Here is an 18,497-nt window from a genome sequence, read left to right as displayed (position 1 = left end):
AGAGAGGAGGAGAGGGGGAAAGGCAGAGGGAAGGGAGAGAGGAGGAGAGGGGGAAAGGCAGAGGGAAGGGAGAGAGGAGGAGAGGGGGAAAGGCAGAGGGAAGGGAGAGAGGAGGAGAGGGGGAAAGGCAGAGGGAAGGGAGAGAGGAGGAGAGGGGGAAAGGCAGAGGGAAGGGAGAGAGGAGGAGAGGGGGAAAGGCAGAGGGAAGGGAGAGAGGAGGAGAGGGGGAAAGGCAGAGGGAAGGGAGGGAGGAGGAGGAGGGGGAAAGGTAGAGGGAAGGGAGAGAGGAGGAGAGGGGGAAAGGCAGAGGGAAGGGAGAGAGGGGGAAAGGAGAGGGGGAAAGGCAGAGGGAAGGGAGAGAGGAGGAGAGAGGGGGAAAGGCAGAGGGAAGGGAGAGAGGAGGAGAGGGGGAAAGGCAGAGGGAAGGGAAGGGAGAGAGGAGGAGAGGGGGAAAGGCAGAGGGAAGGGAGAGAGGAGGAGAGGGGGAAAGGCAGAGGGAAGGGAGAGAGGAGGAGAGGGGGAAAGGCAGAGGGAAGGGAGAGAGGAGAGAGGGGGAAAGGCAGAGGGAAGGGAGAGAGGAGGAGAGGGGGAAAGGCAGAGGGAAGGGAGAGAGGAGGAGAGGGGGAAAGGCAGAGGGTAGGGAGAGAGGAGGAGAGGGGGAAAGGCAGAGGGAAGGGAGAGAGGAGGAGAGGGGGAAAGGCAGAGGGTAGGGAGAGAGGAGGAGAGGGGGAAAGGCAGAGGGTAGGGAGAGAGGAGGAGAGGGGGAAAGGCAGAGGGAAGGGAGAGAGGAGGAGAGGGGGAAAGGCAGAGGGAAGGGAGAGAGGAGGAGAGGGGGAAAGGCAGAGGGTAGGGAGAGAGGAGGAGAGGGGGAAAGGCAGAGGGTTAGGGAGAGAGGAGGAGAGAGGGGAAAGGCAGAGGGTTAGGGAGAGAGGAGGAGAGGGGGAAAGGCAGAGGGTTAGGGAGAGAGGAGGAGAGGGGGAAAGGCAGAGGGTAGGGAGAGAGGAGGAGAGGGGGAAAGGCAGAGGGTAGGGAGAGAGGAGGAGAGGGGGAAAGGCAGAGGGAAGGGAGAGAGGAGGAGAGGGGGAAAGGCAGAGGGAAGGGAGAGAGGAGGAGAGGGGGAAAGGCAGAGGGAAGGGAGAGAGGAGGAGAGAGGGGGAAAGGCAGAGGGAAGGGAGAGAGGAGGAGAGGGGGAAAGGCAGAGGGAAGGGAGAGAGGAGGAGAGGGGGAAAGGCAGAGGGTAGGGAGAGAGGAGGAGAGGGGGAAAGGCAGAGGGAAGGGAGAGAGGGGGAAAGGCAGAGGGTTAGGTGTTTTCACTGACAGCCATTTTGTGTCTACTGCTGCATTTGAAATGGTTTAACATTCATCTGCTGTCCTGCAGCCATGCTCATACAGCAGGCTAGCTTCAATGACAGTGTGCACGTTGAGGACCTGTCTGTGTGTCCTTTGGTTCTGTGATCAGGGATAGCATGTAACACACACACACACACACACACACACACACACACACACACACACACACAGAGCATTAATCTAATAGAGTAAAATAAAGTAGTTCCTGATGTTGTAGCAGTCTGAGTTCCTGCTAAGTGCTCCCCAAACCCTGTGTGTGTGTGTGTGTGTGTGTGTTTGATTGTGCGCGTGTGCCCAGGCGTCCGTGCTGGTGCGCACGCAAGCGCGTGTGTGTGACTGTATCAAGGGCATTATGCAACCACAGCCAGACTGGCTATGTTACCTCACTCTCACATGATGTGTTAGAATGTTTTATCCAGCTCAGTCCCTGTGTGTGTGAGCATGTTTGTGTGTGTGCGTGCGTGTGTGTGTGTACCATGGGGGACAGCTCACATGCCCTTCCTTAAAGCGTGGTTTAACTAGTAAACATAATCAATGTTTTTAGTTAGGACACAGCCTGAAGAGCAAGGGGGGCAAATCCTCAGTTAGCTCATAGCAGTCAACTGTTAGGGAGCCACTGGTCTCTACAGGCAGTTTCATCCTTTCATCCTCCTCTACCTTTCCCTGTTAAAGAAACAGTCGGGAGTAGAGAGAGTTTATGCCATTCAGCAGACACTGTAATCCTAAATGACTTACAGTCGTGCATGCAAGCCATACATACATTTTACGTAGGATGGCCACGGGAATCAAACCCACATTTCTGGCGTTGCAAGCGCCATGCTCTACTAACTGAGCCAGACAAGGGAGGGAGAGAGACGGAGAGAGATAGAGAGAGCGAGTGACAGGGCAAGGGAGAGAAATGGAGTGAGTGAAAGATAGAATAGCTGGCATCAGATGTATGAGTCTCTGCAGCACCAAATCTTCTACAAGAGCAATCAGATTGACCGTGTGTGTGTGTGTGTGTGTGTGTGTGTGTGTGTGTGTGTGTGTGTGTGTGTGTGTGTGTGTGTGTGTGTGTGTGTGTGTGTGTGTGTGTTTGTGAGCTATTTGTAAGTCCACCTCAGGTCTAAGGCTGCTGCAGCCTTAAAAGGTTGTTTCGGCAGGGCAGTGAACTCTTTCTCTCTCCCTCTCATACCCATATGCAGAAGGAAGAGAATCACAGCTTTCATTCGTACTCTTCAGGTACGTACATGGGTTGGGAGTAGTAGTTGGTGAGATTTGAACAATTCTGGCCTGTTACAGCCCTACTGTTCATTCCCTCAAACGTTATAGTTCAACACAGAAAGTACTTCAGTTATAGAGAGACACACACACACACACACACACACACACACACACACACACACACACACACACACACACACACACACACACACACACACACACACACACACACACACACACACACACACACAGAGTGAGGAAAGAGAGTGAAGGAAAGTCCTTATGCTGCTTAGATGGAAGCTGTGGGCAGAGCTGGCAGCTTTAGGAACATAATAAAGCTATTTATGCAGCCAGTCTGGCCTCTCACAATCACCCTGCTGTCTACACGGTTACAGAGAGGTGTGTGTGTGTGTGTCTGAGGCTCAGAGCGAGAGAGGCCCAGTAAGGGTCATCCTTACATAAACACAGTCTCATTTCCAGTAACAGAAGTAACAGAGAAGGGGTGAAACTATAATCCAGTCCATAGGTCTTATTAGTTGTGTATTGCCAAAGCCTATACAAACGCTACATGGACATTCAGCTGGGGCAGCTGGTTCTGGACTCATCTAGCTGTTTTATATGGTTTTGCCTCAGTTGTAAACATCATTTAAAATGTTTTTTAAAGCAGTGGTTCCCAACCAGAGATACTAGGACCCCTGGGGGTACTTGGTGTATCCACAGGGGTACTTGAGAAGACTCAAGAGACTATATGCCTTCTGGTAAAATGCACATGAGGAGGTACTTCATGGGTATGCTGGGCAGAGCAAAATTCATTTGGTGGTACAGTAACCGAAAAGGGTTGGGAACCACTGTGGTAGAGGCCACTTCAGTGTAGATACAGTGCTGTGACATCCTCCTCAGAGGCTGTGGTTGGTCACAGTGTATTGTCACTGTGTGGTTGGTCACAGTGTATTGTCACTGTGTGGTTGGTCACAGTGTATTGTCACTGTGTGGTTGGTCACAGTGTGTTGTCACTGTGTGGTTGGTCACAGTGTGTTGTCACTGTGTGGTTTCTCACAGTGTATGGTCACTGTGTGGTTGGTCACAGTGTATTGTCACTGCGTGGTTGGTCACAGTGTATTGTCACTGCGTGATTGGTCACAGTGTATGGTCACTGCGTGGTTGGTCACAGTGTATTGTCACTGTGTGGTTGGTCACAGTGTATTGTCACTGTGTGGTTGGTCACAGTGTATTGTCACTGTGTGGTTGGTCACAGTGTATTGTCACTGTGTGGTTGGTCACAGTGTATTGTCACTGTGTGGTTGGTCACAGTGTATTGTCACTGTGTAGTTGGTCACAGTGTATGGTCACTGTGTGGTTGGTCACAGTGTATGGTCACTGTGTGGTTGGTCACTGTGTGGTTGGTCACAGTGTATGGTCACTGTGTGGTTGGTCACAGTGTATGGTCACTGTGTGGTTGGTCATAGTGTATGGTCACTGTGTGGTTGGTCATAGTGTATGGTCACTGTGTGGTTGGTCACAGTGTATGGTCACTGTGTGGTTGGTCACAGTGTATGGTCACTGTGTGTTTGGTCATAGTGTATGGTCACTGTCTGGTTGCTCACAGTGTATGGTCACTGTGTGGTTGGTCATAGTGTATGGTCACTGTGTGGTTGGTCATAGTGTATGGTCACTGTGTGGTTGGTCATAGTATATGGTCACTGTCTGGTTGCTCACAGTGTATGGTCACTGTGTGGTTGCTCACAGTGTATGGTCACTGTGTGGTTGGTCACAGTGTATGGTCACTGTGTGGTTGGTCACAGTGTATGGTCACTGTGTGGTTGGTCATAGTGTATGGTCACTGTGTGGTTGGTCATAGTGTATGGTCACTGTGTGGTTGGTCACAGTGTATGGTCACTGTGTGGTTGCTCACAGTGTATGGTCACTGTGTGGTTGCTCACAGTGTATGGTCACTGTGTGGTTGCTCACAGTGTATGGTCACTGTGTGGTTGCTCACAGTGTATGGTCACTGTGTGGTTGGTCATAGTGTATGGTCACTGTGTGGTTGCTCACAGTGTAGTTGTCAGACGTCCTTTTTTCCCTCTCTTTGTTCAAAGGGAGAGTCCTGGGTCCTGTACACAGACATATATGGGGTGGCTTTAACACATGCCTTAGGGCTCAGTCACTGTACACACACACACACACATACACACAACATGCACACACACACAGTGGGCTTTAAAAGATGCCATTGGGCCAAGTCACAGTCCTGGAATTAGGGAGACCCAACAGAGAGGACCAAACAGGGACATACTGCCCTGAGTTGTGTGTGTCAACAGAGCTGTGTGTCGAAAGCATTAGTATGGTACCGTGTGTGTGTGTTGGAACTTTATAGGGGATTATGCTGGTTATCTAAACCCACAGTGAGCAGAGCGTGTGAGACCTGTCGGCTAAATATGACTACAGGGGATCAGCTGTACAGGACGGGAGGCTGGTACAGGAGTTAACACACACACACACACACACACACACACTAATGCTGGCCCTAAATCCACAAACTCTCAGAATGGAATGTCTAGATTAGAAATGTAGGTTTATTTGAACAAATCCAAATTGTGAAAGACAGTTTCTCCTGGCCCATAGATGACTTTTAAAGTCATATCAAAATTCACATATACCTTTGTAACAATGCAATGTTGTGTTCAATGTGGCTCATGTCAGTGTGAGGGATGGGACTTTCAGGATCTGGGGTGTGAAGTGTAGTGTTTGTGTTCAAAGCAAATACAACAGGTGTATTACCGTGAAATGCTTACCTACCAGCCCTTAACCAACCATGCCGCTTTAAGAAAAATAAGAGTTAAGAGAGAGTTGTTCACCGGACCTGCTACCGGTCCCAGACCTGCTGTTATCAACTCTCTAGAGACAGTGGTAGAGATACTCTTAATGATCAGCTATGAAAAGCCAACTGACATTTACTCCTGAGGTGCTGACTTGCTGCACCCTCTATAACCACTGTGATTATTATTATTTGACCATGCTGGTCATTTATGAACATCTTGGCCATGTTCTGTTATAATCTCCACCCGGCACAGCCAGAAGAGGACTGGCCACCCCTCATAGCCTGGTTCCTCTCTAAGTTTCTTCCTAGGTTCTGGCCTTTCTAGGGAGTTTTTCCTAGCCACCGTGCTTCTACACCTGCATTGCTTGCTGTTTGGGGTTTTAGGCTGGGTTTCTGTACAGCACGTTGAGATATCAGTTGATGTAAGAAGGGATTTATAAATACATTTGATTTGATTGTTATGGAAATATTTACTAAATGAACACAAATTAAAATGACAATAACAAGGCTGTATACAGGGGGTACCGCTACTTAGGCAATGTGCTGGGGTACATACAGGTTAGTTGTGTTTATGTATGTGTGTATTTATTCATGTTTGCACACAAATATGCGCTTGTGCCTGTGTGAGAGTGGACATGTGCGTGTGTGTGTACATTTCCTTTACAGCACGTGTCTGTGTGTGTGTGTGGGTGTTTTAGCTTTGTACATACATATCTCTCAGTGGGGTTAGATGTGTCTGCTGAGAGATGGATCCATTACTAGTGGTAGTGTGATTGGCTCCCTGAGCGAGGGGCTTAATGGTATTGTGTGTATGTGTTGGTTCTGAGTGTGTCTGTACTAAGTGTAATACAAACACACCCTCTTCCCTAGAAAGAGCATTAGGGATGGACAAACTCTGGTCCTCTAGAGCTGCTGTGTGTGTGTGTGTGTGTGTGTGTGTGTGTGTGTGTATGCGTGTGTGTGTATGCGTGTGTGTGTACGCGTGTGTGTGTACGCGTGCGTGCACGCGCGTGTGTGTGTGTGTGTACGCATGCGTGCGTGCGTGTGTGTGTGTGTGTGTGCGTCTAACACTGCCGTAGCATGCATGTATTAAACAGTTCAGACTGTTTTTTCCAGACCAGCTCATAAACCACATCTGGAGAAGGAATTTAGATTCCTCCTCTCTCGCTCTCTATCTTGCTCTCTCTCTCTCTCCCTCCCCCTCTCCCTCTCTCTGTCTACCCAATTCCCTCCCTCTTTTCGGGTACAAAATAAAAGAGCAGTCAGCTTTTTCATCTCAATCTGCAGGTTTTTGGTCTTGTCCTCAGGCTAGCTTCACCCTCCCTTTAGAGAGCTGGAGAGGAATGTCTTCATTTTACATCGAGGGAGAGAAAGAGAGAGAAAGAGAGACTGGGAGAAGGAGAGAGAAAGGGAGAGAATGAGAGACTGGGAGAAGGAGAGAGAAAGGGAGAGAACGAGAGAGAAAGAGAGAGAAGGAGAGAGAGTGAGAGAAGGAGAGAAACAGAGAGATGGGGAGAAGAAGAGAGAGGAGAGGGAAAGAGAGACGGGGAGAAGGAGAGAGAAAGGGAGAGAATGAGAGAGAAAGGGAGAGAATGAGAGAGAAAGAGAGAGAAGGAGAGAGAGAGAGAGAGTGAGAGAAGGAGAGAAACAGAGAGATGGGGAGAAGAAGAGAGAGGAGAGGGAAAGAGAGACTGGGAGAAGGAGAGAGAAAGGGAGAGAATGAGAGAGAAAGGGAGAGAATGAGAGAGAAAGAGAGAGAAGGGGAGAGAGAGAGAAAGAGAGTGAGAGAAGGAGAGAAACAGAGAGATGGGGAGAAGAAGAGAGAGGAGAGGGAAAGAGAGACGGGGAGAAGGAGAGAGAAAGGGAGAGAAAGAGAGACTGGGAGAAGGAGAGAGAAAGGGAGAGAATGAGAGAGAAAGAGAGAGAAGGAGAGAGTGAGAGAAACAGAGAGATGGGGAGAAGAAGAGAGAGGAGAGGGAAAGAGAGACGGGGAGAAGGAGAGAGAAGTAGAGTGAGAGAAGGAGAGAAACAGAGAGACGGGGAGAAGGAGAGAGAAGTAGAGTGCGTGTGTGAAGTGTTGTTTACACGGTATAAAATGCAAATGAGAGTGTATGGCATGCCTGCAGCACTCTCTGCCTGCTACTGCAACAGTCTTGAGTTCTGAGAGACACTGATATCTCACAATGGTTAGAGGTGTGTGTGTGTGTGTGTGTGGAGATGAGGCGTTCCTCTGCCCACTGCGTCCTTTAGCTGTGCTCAGATAGGTCAGCATCTCTTCCCAACACACTCTGAATGCCAATCGTTCTGTAGCAGCAGCGTACATAGCAGCAAGAGTGAATGCAGACCAAGATATACATACGAGGGAAACTTTTTTTTTTTACAGTTCAGCATTTGCGATAATTTATTGAGTTATTGGCTTTCATAGGATATTGTACAACTTCGGTTTTGATAGTAATTTCTCTCTCTCTCTCTCTCTCTCTCTGTAGTTTGGCTTTGTTGGATTACCTGTGTTCCTGTGGGACAACCAATCCAGACGCAGTAGCTACCGTTCCCAAGGCAACCCAGTCTGACGGACAGCCGCTCTCTGCAAACCTATTGGCTGGCTGCTGCGGCTCTCTGGATCCTGACTGGTTCTGGCGGGAGCGTGGATGGAGCCGAGGGATCTGGTTGGCTCAGCCCGACCCAAAGAGGCGGAGTTAGGAGGCGGAAGGGCTGAGCCTGAAGAGGAAGAACAGGAAAGAGCGGGGCTGGGGCCAGCGTCGCGGGGTGATGAGGTCATTGGCGATGTGATGGGCGAGCGCTGGGGGTCCCAGGGGGAAGGGGAGGGGCTAGAGGAACAGGAGTTCTCCATTAAAGAAGCCAGCTTCCAGGAGGGGAGTCTGAAGCTGAAGATCCAGACCACCAAACGCATCAAGAAGCCCCCCAAGAGTCTGGAGAACTACATCTGTCCCCCGGAGATCCGGATGACCATCAGACCCCCCTCAGGGGAGGGCCGAGGGGGCCGACTGGGGGGCCGCGCAGCACAGGACAAGGGACCCCCTAGGAAGAGGGTAAGGATACGTTTAGAAACGTTACTGGTCTGAACACACTGTTGCTAATGTAGCCTGTTGCTAATGTAGCCTGTTGCTAATGTAGCCTGTTGCTAATGTAGCCTGTTGCTAATGTAGCCTTAAATGATGCTGAAGCACTTTGAAATGTTCGTCAGCAGTCTAGAAGGGATTGATTGGTTGCTTCCCAGAGAGATAGAACGATCAGATTCTTCATGTTGTTAAATAGTTCAACATACTTTAAAATAAGACATTGAATAGTTATACATGTTGTTTTAAACGTTAGCTGTGTTGGATTGACTGTTGGGTTGTCAGTAGCTCATTGCAGCTGAAGAGGGTTTTCTTATGTTCGCGTGATGAATTTGGTTCTTGTCTGCTGTTGGCTATAGCAGCTGAGAAGGGGATTGTAAGTGGATATATGGATTGTATCGATATATTGTGGATGTATATAGAAAGATATTATCTGGTTTGATTGTCTATGTTTTAACAAGATTCCATAAGCAGAAAGCTTGAAGACTTTTAGCCATTGATAGAAAGGCCAGTAATGCAGTTTAAAAGAGACACCGTCACCTCTACCCCTCAACAACGCCACTTCATGGGTTTTCTGGCGGCGTGTATAAATACATTGTGTGTGTGTGTGTGTGTGTGTGTGTGTGTGTGTGTGTGTGTGTGAGGTAGTCTCCTCTAGAGTCATTAACCTGCATTGACATCTCTTGCTGTGTGCTCAGCTCTTCTCGTACACTGCATCTCGCTGTGTGTGTGTTCCTTTCATACAACCAGCACCTCGCAGACTCAGCTCTTTTCCCTGAAAAGCAGCCATCTTGTACCCAAGCATCTCATTATGAGCAATATTGTGTGTGTGTGTGTGTGTAGGTGTGTGTGTGTACTAGTACAGAAGGGAATGGATCTTAGGTAATGGGTATGTCTTTCCCATTCTCCCTTTATCTCGCTCTCGCTCTCTTTCTCTCTCTCTCTCGTTCTCTCTCTCTCTCTCTCTCTCGTTCTCTCTCTCTTTCGCTCTCTCTCTCTCTCTCTCCTATCTCTCAGTAGCTCCTTCGCTTCCTTGGTTACACAGGGTCAAAGTTCATAGAGTAATTTAAACCAGTCTCTCTCTCTCTCACACACACACACACACACACACGCTGAGAATAGAGCTGACATCAGCAAATGACAGCTGGCCTCTGCTCTCTCCATTTGTGGTCACAGACCTCTCTCCTCTCCTCTTTTCTCCTCTCCTCTTCTCCTCTCCTCTTTTATCTCCTCCTCTTCCGTCTCTCCTCTAATGAAATCAGCACGTGGCTTCTGTGTCTCTCTAACCTCTCCTCGTCTCACACACAGCCACCGTTTCAGTTTGGTGTCACTGTAGTGTTGTGTGTTTAGGTCCTTAAGGGACTGTAGTGTTTGCAGTGAGTGTTTGACCACTGTGTGTGTGTGTGTGTGTGTGTGTGTGTGTGTGTGTGTGTGTGTGTGTGTGTGTGTGTGTGTGTGTGTGTGTGTGTGTGTGTGTGTGTGTGTTCAGAGCAAACATGCACTTTGACCCCCAGAGCGATCTCCCTCTCAGCCTGTCTTTCTCTCTGCTATGGTTGGCAGTTGTTGCCGTGGTGACAGCGACAGTAGTGGGCATGCTCACTGAGCGGGTTGCGTGGGTTGTTGTCATCTCCACCCTTTCTCTCTCTCTCTCTCTCTCTCTCTCCCTCTCTCTCTCTCTCTCTCCCCTTCTTCCCTCTACCCCACTATTCCTCCCTCCCGCTCTCTCTACTCCTCCTCTCTCCCCATCCCTCCATCCGGCTTTAGCTATCACTGTAATACAGACTGATCCACTGGAGAGGAATGGGTTAAACAGAAAGGGTCCAATATGTGTGTAGTGAAAGAGAGAGGGAAGTGAGGGGGGTCTGACAGAGAGCAGATGGACAGCCTCTCTCCTCCAAGGTATCGTGTCAGGGGCTGCCCTCTCTCTCTTTTTCTATCCCTCTCTCAGTATCTATTTCTGCCTCAGTCGTTGCCTCTATATCTGTCTCCAACCACCTCTCTCTTTCTTTATTTCTTTACCTCTCTCTCTGCTTTCTTTCTTTCTCTCTCTCTGCTTTCTTTCTTTCTCTCTCTCTGCTTTCTTTCTTTCTCTCTCTCTCTGTCTGTCTTTCTCTTTCATCCCTCTGTTGTGGAGTGGCAGATGGTGGAAGAGAGAAGAGAAGAGACCAGAGTGTGAGTGATAGGGCGAGGGGGAAGAGGGGGGAGACAGGCATATGGAGAGCCTGGTTAAGGGACCCCCTCAGAGCGGGGGTGTGTTTGAGGGGGAGGGGAAAGGGGACAGGGATACAATAGCTGGTCATTAGGAGAGGGTTTTGACTCTTGAAGAGAGTGGAGAGAGGCCAGACAGAGGGAGAAACGGAGACGGACAGAGAGATGTTGGAAAATTGTGAATTATTCTAGAAAGCATCAGATTCTCTGTAGTGTCATCACAGTGTTTAGTGCCATCTCTGTAGTGTCATCACAGTGTTTAGTGCCATCTCTGTAGTGTCATCACAGTGTTTAGTGCCATCTCTGTAGTGTCGTCACAGTGTTTAGTGCCATCTCTGTAGTGTCATCACAGTGTTTAGTGCCATCTCTGTAGTGTCATCACAGTGTTTAGTGCCATCTCTGTAGTGTCATCACAGTGTTTAGTGCCATCTCTGTAGTGTCGTCACAGTGTTTAGTGCCATCTCTGTAGTGTCATCACAGTGTTTAGTGCCATCTCTGTAGTGTCGTCACAGTGTTTAGTGCCATCTCTGTAGTGTCGTCACAGTGTTTAGTGCCATCTCTGTAGTGTCATCACAGTGTTTAGTGCCATCTCTGTAGTGTCATCACAGTGTTTAGTGCCATCTCTGTAGTGTCGTCACAGTGTTTAGTGCCATCTCTGTAGTGTCGTCACAGTGTTTAGTGCCATCTCTGTAGTGTCGTCACAGTGTTTAGTGCCATCTCTGTAGTGTCATCACAGTGTTTAGTGCCATCTCTGTAGTGTCATCACAGTGCACGGGGAGTGATGTGTGAGTATGATTGACGTGTATATAAATGATGTGTGTAAGGGTGTATGTTTTGTCACTGCAGACCAGTAAACGCGTGTGGCCCGTGTGTTAGTAGTGGAAGACGAATGTGTGTTTTCTGGTGTAATGAACCTTGGGTCAACCCCTACATCACTCTCCCTGACAGATTTAGTAAGCAGTCCAAAACACACACAGACACACACACACACACACACACACACACACACAGGGCCGTGATTGTGGTCAGAGCATGTGTGCCAGATTTAGCTGTTAATCCATGTCACTATCTGTGGAGGGAGATAAGGAGCTGCCAAAGCAGTTCAGTGTGTGTGTGTCTATTTTGAGTGCCTTAGTGTGTCCTGGATTTGGACACACACACTTATCTCGTCTCGGCAGCTCCTACGCTTGGTGGTCCCCTGAGCGTTGTGTGTCTGTAATGTGTGGGTGTGTGGCGTGCCTTTTTGATGTGTGAATTGATCCCAGGCGTAGGTGGCGGTTGGTGACCTGAGGGACTTGATGAGTTAATAAAAGCACATCTCTGTGTGTGTTACTTAAGAAATGTAAATGAGCTGTGGGCTGTGTGTTTTCCAGCTTGTCTTTCAGAAAACATCCCTGCCAACGGTCAAACCTTTCTGTTTCACCGGCCAGTTGCCAGTCTCTTCAGGTGCTCTGTTACTGACAGTTGTGGCTGCGTCGCGTGGTGTATTGTTGTCTCTACCTTCTTGCCTTTTGTGCTGTTGTCTGTGCCCAGTAATGTTTGTACCATGTTGTGTTGCTACCCTGTTATTGTCATGTTGCTACCATGCTATGCTGTTGTCTTAGGTCTCCCTTTTATGTAGTGTTGTGGAGTCTCTCTTCTCTTGATGCGTCCTATATTTGTAAAACAAATGTAAATATCCCAGCCCCCGTCCCCGCAGGAGGCCTTTTGGTAGGCCGTCATTGTAAATAAGAATGTGTTCTTAACTTACTTGCCTAGTTAAATAAAGGTTAAATAAAAAAAAATGTAAAAAGCGCTCCAGACTGTAGTGGAGGGGGGGGGGGGGGGGGGCAGAGTGGAAGGGGTGGGGCCAGAGTGGAGGGGGTGGGGCCAGAGTGGAGGGGGGTGGGGCCAGAGTGGTGTGTGTGTGTGTGCGCTTGGGCAGGGGTGTCTCTGAGTGATTTACCATCACAGAAACACCAGCTGTCCATCTGTGTCTACCCCACCCCCCACCTGAGTATGTGAGTGGAGTGGAGCTGGAGCGGGGAGTGGAGCATGCCCAATTTGACTGGAGCACGGCGCGAGATTCCCAAAGGCTGGAGCGTCGGCCTCCTAGCCCGCTCCTACTTCGCTACAGTAGCGCTCAATCGAGCTCAGGGCATTCCTGGCCCAGCATGCATTTCTAGTCCACTTGTGTGCTGCTATAGCCCCTTTCTTTAGCTACTGTCATGGAGTTCACTAAATATTTGCATAAAGAAAAGGTGCAAAATCAAGGGGACTAACAAAGATGAGGAGGACAAAGAGGTGATGTAGTGTCCACAACTAAAGAATCATTGTGGAATCTGAAAAGACCTGTATCCTGAATGTACTAACTGATGGTGTACTACGTGCACATGCTAACAGAAAGGAACAAGGTGGTTAGCGTTAGTGTGTCATTGTAGCAAAGTACTTATAAACTAAAAATCAGATCTCTTAGAAGTTTTGTTCATCTTTGTTCTATTATCTATACAACAGGCCATCATTGATTTTGGCTCAATAGGCCTGGCATACAGTGCATTCGGAAAGTATTCAGACTCCTTGACTTTTTCCACATTTTGTTACGTTACAACCTTATTCTAAAATGTATTAAATAATTGTATCATTTTTCCCTCATCAATCTACACACAATACCCCATAATGACAAAGGGAAAACAGTCAAACAAAAAAAACAGAAATAACTGATATTCAGTATTCAGACCCTTTGCTATGAGACTCGAAGTTGAGCTCAGGTGCATCCTGTTTCCATTGATCATCCTTGAGATGTTTCTACAACTTGATTGGAGTCCAACTGTGGTAAATTCAATTGATTGGACATGATTTGGAAAGGCACACACCTGTCTATATAAGGTCACACTGTTGACTGTGCCTGTCAGAGCAAAAACCAAGCCTTGAGGTCAAAGGAATTGTCCGTAGAGCTCCGAGACAGGATTGTGTATCAAAACATTTCTGCAGCGTTGAAGGTCCCCAGAACACAGTGGCCTCTATCATTATTAAATGGAAGAAGTTTGGAACCACCAAGACTCTTTCTAGAGCTGGCCATCTGGCCAAACTGAGCAATCAGGAGAGAAGGGCCTTGGTCAGGGAGGTGACCAAGAACCGGATGGTCACTCTGACAGAGCTCCAGAGTTCCTCTGTGGAGATGGGAGAACCTTCCAGAAGGACAACCATCTCTGCAGCACTCCACCAATCAGGCCTTTATGGTAGAGTGGCCAGACGGAAGCCACTCCTCTTAAAAGGCACATGACAGCCCGCTTGGAGTGTGCCAAAAAGGCATATAAAGGACTCTCAGATCATGACAAACAAGATTCTCTGTTCTGATGAAACCAAGATTGAACTCTTTGGCCTGAATGCCAAGCGTCATGGCTGGAGGAATCCTGGCACCATCCCTACGGTGAAGCATGGTGGTGGCAGCATCATGCTGTGGGGATGTTTTTCAGCGGCAGGGACTGGGAGACTAGTCAGGATCGAGGGAAAGATGAACGAAGCAAAGTACAGAGAGATCGTTGATGAAAATTTGCTCAGGACCTCAAACTGGGGTGAAGGTTCACCTTCCAACACAGCCAAGACATCAGGAGTTGCTTCGGGACAAGTGTCTGAATGTCCTTCAGGGGCCCAGAGCCCGGACTTGAAGCCGATCAAACATCTCTGGAGAGATCTGAAAATAGCTGTGCAGTGACGTTCCCCATTCAACCTGACAGAGCTTTGGAGGATCTGCAGAGAAGAATGGGAGAAACTCCCCAAATACAGGTGTGCCAAGCTTGTAGCATCATACCCAAGAACCAGTTTTTGCTTTGTCATTATGGGGCATTGTGTGTAGATTGATGAGGAAGAAAACAATTTCATCCATTTTAGAATAAGGTTGTAACGTAACAAAATGTGCGAAAAGTGAAGGGTCTGAATACCTTCCGAATGCTCTGTAGGAGCTTCGAGGAGCTTTCCGTTTTGATCTGGTTATTTTGCCTAAAACCCTTTAGAAAAAACAACGCTGCATCGCTGCCCAGCCTGGCAAGAATGACCCGAAGTGTGTTTAGCATCCCCAGTGGCTCTTCAAGTGAGGAGAGGATATTCTCCACTGCTGGTCTGCTCTCCAGTCACCATCGCATGACCCTGAAGCCACAGACTCTTGACAAACTCATGTTTCTAAGTCTAAAAGTGAATTCAAAGGCACTGTAGACTGAGCCTAATAAGGCATTTCCTGTTTAATTTGTATTTCATTCTAAGTAAGTCACAGCCTATATGCGCAATATATGGATTAGAATGATTTAATACAACAAAATGACGGCCTAGGAACAGTGGGTTAACTGCCTGTTCAGGGGCAGAACGACAGATTTGTACCTTGTCAGCTCGGGGATTTGAACCTTTTGGTTACTAGTCCAACACTCTAACCATTAGGCTACCCTGCCGCCCCCTTTTCAGATTTATTCAAATCATATGGTTTGGTTTCCATAGGCTACTTCAAAACCAAATGGTAGGTCCAGGTAGTCACAAAAATAGATGGTGTTGGTTAAATGGTGATTTTAATGAATGGAGCTCATGAGTTTCTCCCTGTGAGCGCGATGTGGTTTTTAGCGGAGCGGTTGGGAAGGATGTGGAGCGCCAGAAAGCACCGTTCCATGAGCAATGAGCGGGACTTCCTACCGCTCAACTCCGCTCACATGCTCTGCCCCCCACTGCCACACACACACACACACAAATAAACCTGAGGGCATGTATGACCGTGCAAAATGGTCAAAACAGACTGTGCACACAAACACACACACACACAGTTCCACGCAAGCTCTGCTGCTTCCTAATCCTATCTGCTTGTGCTGCAATGTGAACACCTCAAATGAAAGAATGACTCTGCAAGGTCACCCCCAGTGAGAGAGATAGAGAGGTACACACACAAACTGGTAGGCTGGCTGCACAGAGACAAATAGGCAAGGTTAACTCTGGCCCTGTCTGACCTTCTGGGCTCGTAGGGAGAAGAGCAGGCTAGGGAATATTGACTGGACCAATAGTGTGTCTTTATGTGAGGGGGTCATGGTTGAGACAACTGTAGTCTGGCCTGGCCTCCACTCGCTCCGCTGTCTTGCCCTGAGGGGTTGATTGTATGTGCGTGTGTGCTTGTGTGTGTGTGTGTGTCAGTCAGAGGGACTAAGCAGACACGAGATCCTCAGATGACAGGAGTGTTGTAACATTCCGGCTGGGCTAAGGGAGCTCCGGGTGCCTCTACAACCACAGCAACACGCCGGCCCTGCCGTGGTAGCACTATCCCACCTCACACATTCCCACTGTGCTATCCAAGTGCTATTCACAGTGTGTGTGTGTGTGTGTGTGTGTGTGTGTGTGTGTGTGTGTGTGTGTGTGTGTGTGTGTGTGTGTGTGTGTGTGTGTGTGTGCTGGGGACAGAATCTGAAACTCTAGCCTCCTAACACATTGTCTCTGCTGTATGGTGACCCCTCACCTCTGACCTTTCAGAGGCTGATGCAGCTTCACCATGGAAACCACAGCCCAACAGTAGTTGGTACAGTAGTATTGTTCTGACACCTACACCACAGAGACAGTTAGGTATGGGTAAGGCTACCTACAACACAGAGACAGTTAGGTATGGGTAAGGCTACCTACAACACAGAGACAGTTAGTTAGGTATGGGTAAGGCTACCTACAACACAGAGACAGTTAGGTATGGGTAAGGCTACCTACAACACAGAGACAGTTAGGTATGGGTAAGGCTACCTACAACACAGAGACAGTTAGTTAGGTATGGGTAAGGCTACCTACAACACAGAGGCAGTTAGTTAGGTATGGGTAAGGCTACCTACAACACAGAGACAGTTAGGTATGGGTAAGGCTACCTACAACACAGAGACAGTTAGGTATGGGTAAGGCTACCTACAACACAGAGACAGTTAGTTAGGTATGGGTAAGGCTACCTACAACACAGAGGCAGTTAGTTAGGTATGGGTAAGGCTACCTACAACACAGAGACAGTTAGTTAGGTATGGGTAAGGCTACCTACAACACAGAGACAGTTAGGTATGGGTAAGGCTACCTACAACACAGAGACAGTTAGTTAGGTATGGGTAAGGCTACCTACAACACAGAGGCAGTTAGTTAGGTATGGGTAAGGCTACCTACAACACAGAGACAGTTAGGTATGGGTAAGGCTACCTACAACACAGAGACAGTTAGGTATGTGGCAGGGGAGGTGTGGGGAAGGAGAGTAGAGACATGGGAGGCAGGGAGGGGGACGGAGGGGGAGGCAGGGAGGGGGGGAGGCAGGGAGGGGGACGGAGGGGGAGGCAGGGCGAGGGACGGAGGGGGAGGCAGGGTGAGGGAAGACATGGAAAGGGGCGGAGGGGGAGGCGGAGGGGCAGAGTATTGACTTTCACTGTGTCTCACTTGAAGCGTAAGTGTGTTTGTCAGTGAAATGAGATCTCCCCATCAGCTGTCCGCTAGAGCCCGCCTGTCAAGTGTGTGTGTGTGTGTGTGTGTGTGTGTGTGTGTGTGTGTGTGTGTGTGTGTGTGGTGGGACGATCTCCTTTCAACGCTGCCCTATCAGCCCTTGAACCTGTCCCCATACTGCTACCTCCCCCCCCCCCCTCCATCTCCCCCTCTGTCATTCCATCTCTCTTTTTCATTTACTGTCTGTTCCTCTCTCTACTTTCTTCTCTCACTCTTTCTTTCCATCACTCATTTATGTCAGTTAGTCTGTCAGTTAGTCTGTCAGTTAGTCTGTCAGTTAGTCTGTCAGTAGTCTGTCAGTTAGTCTGTCAGTTAGTTTGTCTTAGCACAGCTATTTTATTGACTATAGTCACGAGGGTCTTTTGTAGTGGTCCAGACACACACACACACACACACACACACACACACAGCTCAGTGTGTGTTTGTGGATCTATGACAGTATGATAACCCATAACTTCTGTCTTCTGTAATGCTCTGTGGCTTTTCATCTTCTCCCTGTTCTCTGCACTGCTCTGTCGTTCTCAGACTGTGTGGAATGCTGCTGCGTGTGACCTCTCACGTACCTCTTAGAGAGAGAGGGGGGAGAGGAGAGGTGGCAGCTGCAGTCATGTGCCCAGGTGGAAGCTCATGGACACACACACATACACACACACACAAACTCTCTCACACACAGAAAACCAGTCCTGTGTTCAGAAATGATGTTCCCTTCCCTGCAAGATGCCTGTATGTAAATGTGTGTGTGTGTGTGTGTGTGTTATTGTGTGTGTATGTGTGCCAAAGAGAGAGAGAGAGTAAGTGGAGTGCTGCCTGACACAAAGGCATTATTGTTGGTGTGCTTGGGCTTGAGGGCAGGGAGTTGTGTGATTGGTTAAGACCATTGTGTGTCGCTCCCTGCCCTTTTTCCATCTTTGTGTGTGTGTGTGCGCACATGTGTGTGTGTGTGTGTGTGTGTGTGTGTGTGTGTGTGTGTGTGTGTGTGTGTGTGTGTGTGTGTGTGTGTACGTGTGTGTTTCCTCTTCTAGAGTTATCAGGTCACCTAGGGACAGAGAGTAGAGGAATCACACAGTGATAGAAACACTTTTGGTTTGACCCTCCTGTCCTAAATTACCCATCATTCCACACAGGAAGTCCTCATCCCTCATGGCCTGAAGCAGCTTAGTGGCTAGGCATTGCTTCTTGCTGTACTGGAGCTTGCCTATTAGGTCCTGTTCACAGAGTACAGGGGATGCATTGGAGGGAATGTTGTGTGTTGTTTATACGTTTTGGGAGCACTGGTCCTCTTTAGTGAATAGCCTGGGATAGCTATTAACATGTGATCTCATGCTTTCATATAAGCAGAGCTTGTGTGTGTGTGTGAGTGTGTGTGTGTGTGTGTG

The 18,497-nt window shown here is 48.6% G+C and overlaps 1 protein-coding gene across 1 annotated transcript in view; it reads left to right on the top strand.

Annotated features, from left to right (window-relative positions):
- The window catches only part of LOC139411005 (SET-binding protein-like), a 57,066-nt gene that overhangs the window by 9,811 nt on the left and 28,758 nt on the right, over window positions 1–18,497 (top strand). Inside the window, exon 2 of the mRNA XM_071156773.1 lies at window positions 7,858–8,421. Coding sequence (XP_071012874.1) covers window positions 8,020–8,421 — 402 coding nt within the window. The 5' untranslated portion in view covers window positions 7,858–8,019. The remainder of the gene's footprint in view (window positions 1–7,857; window positions 8,422–18,497) is intronic.

This window comes from Oncorhynchus clarkii, chromosome 6, assembly GCF_045791955.1.
Source record: "Oncorhynchus clarkii lewisi isolate Uvic-CL-2024 chromosome 6, UVic_Ocla_1.0, whole genome shotgun sequence".
In the NCBI taxonomy this organism is placed as follows: Eukaryota; Metazoa; Chordata; class Actinopteri; order Salmoniformes; family Salmonidae; genus Oncorhynchus; species Oncorhynchus clarkii.
Note: the sequence above shows the minus strand (reverse complement) of the source record. Positions and strands in the feature narration are given on the sequence as shown.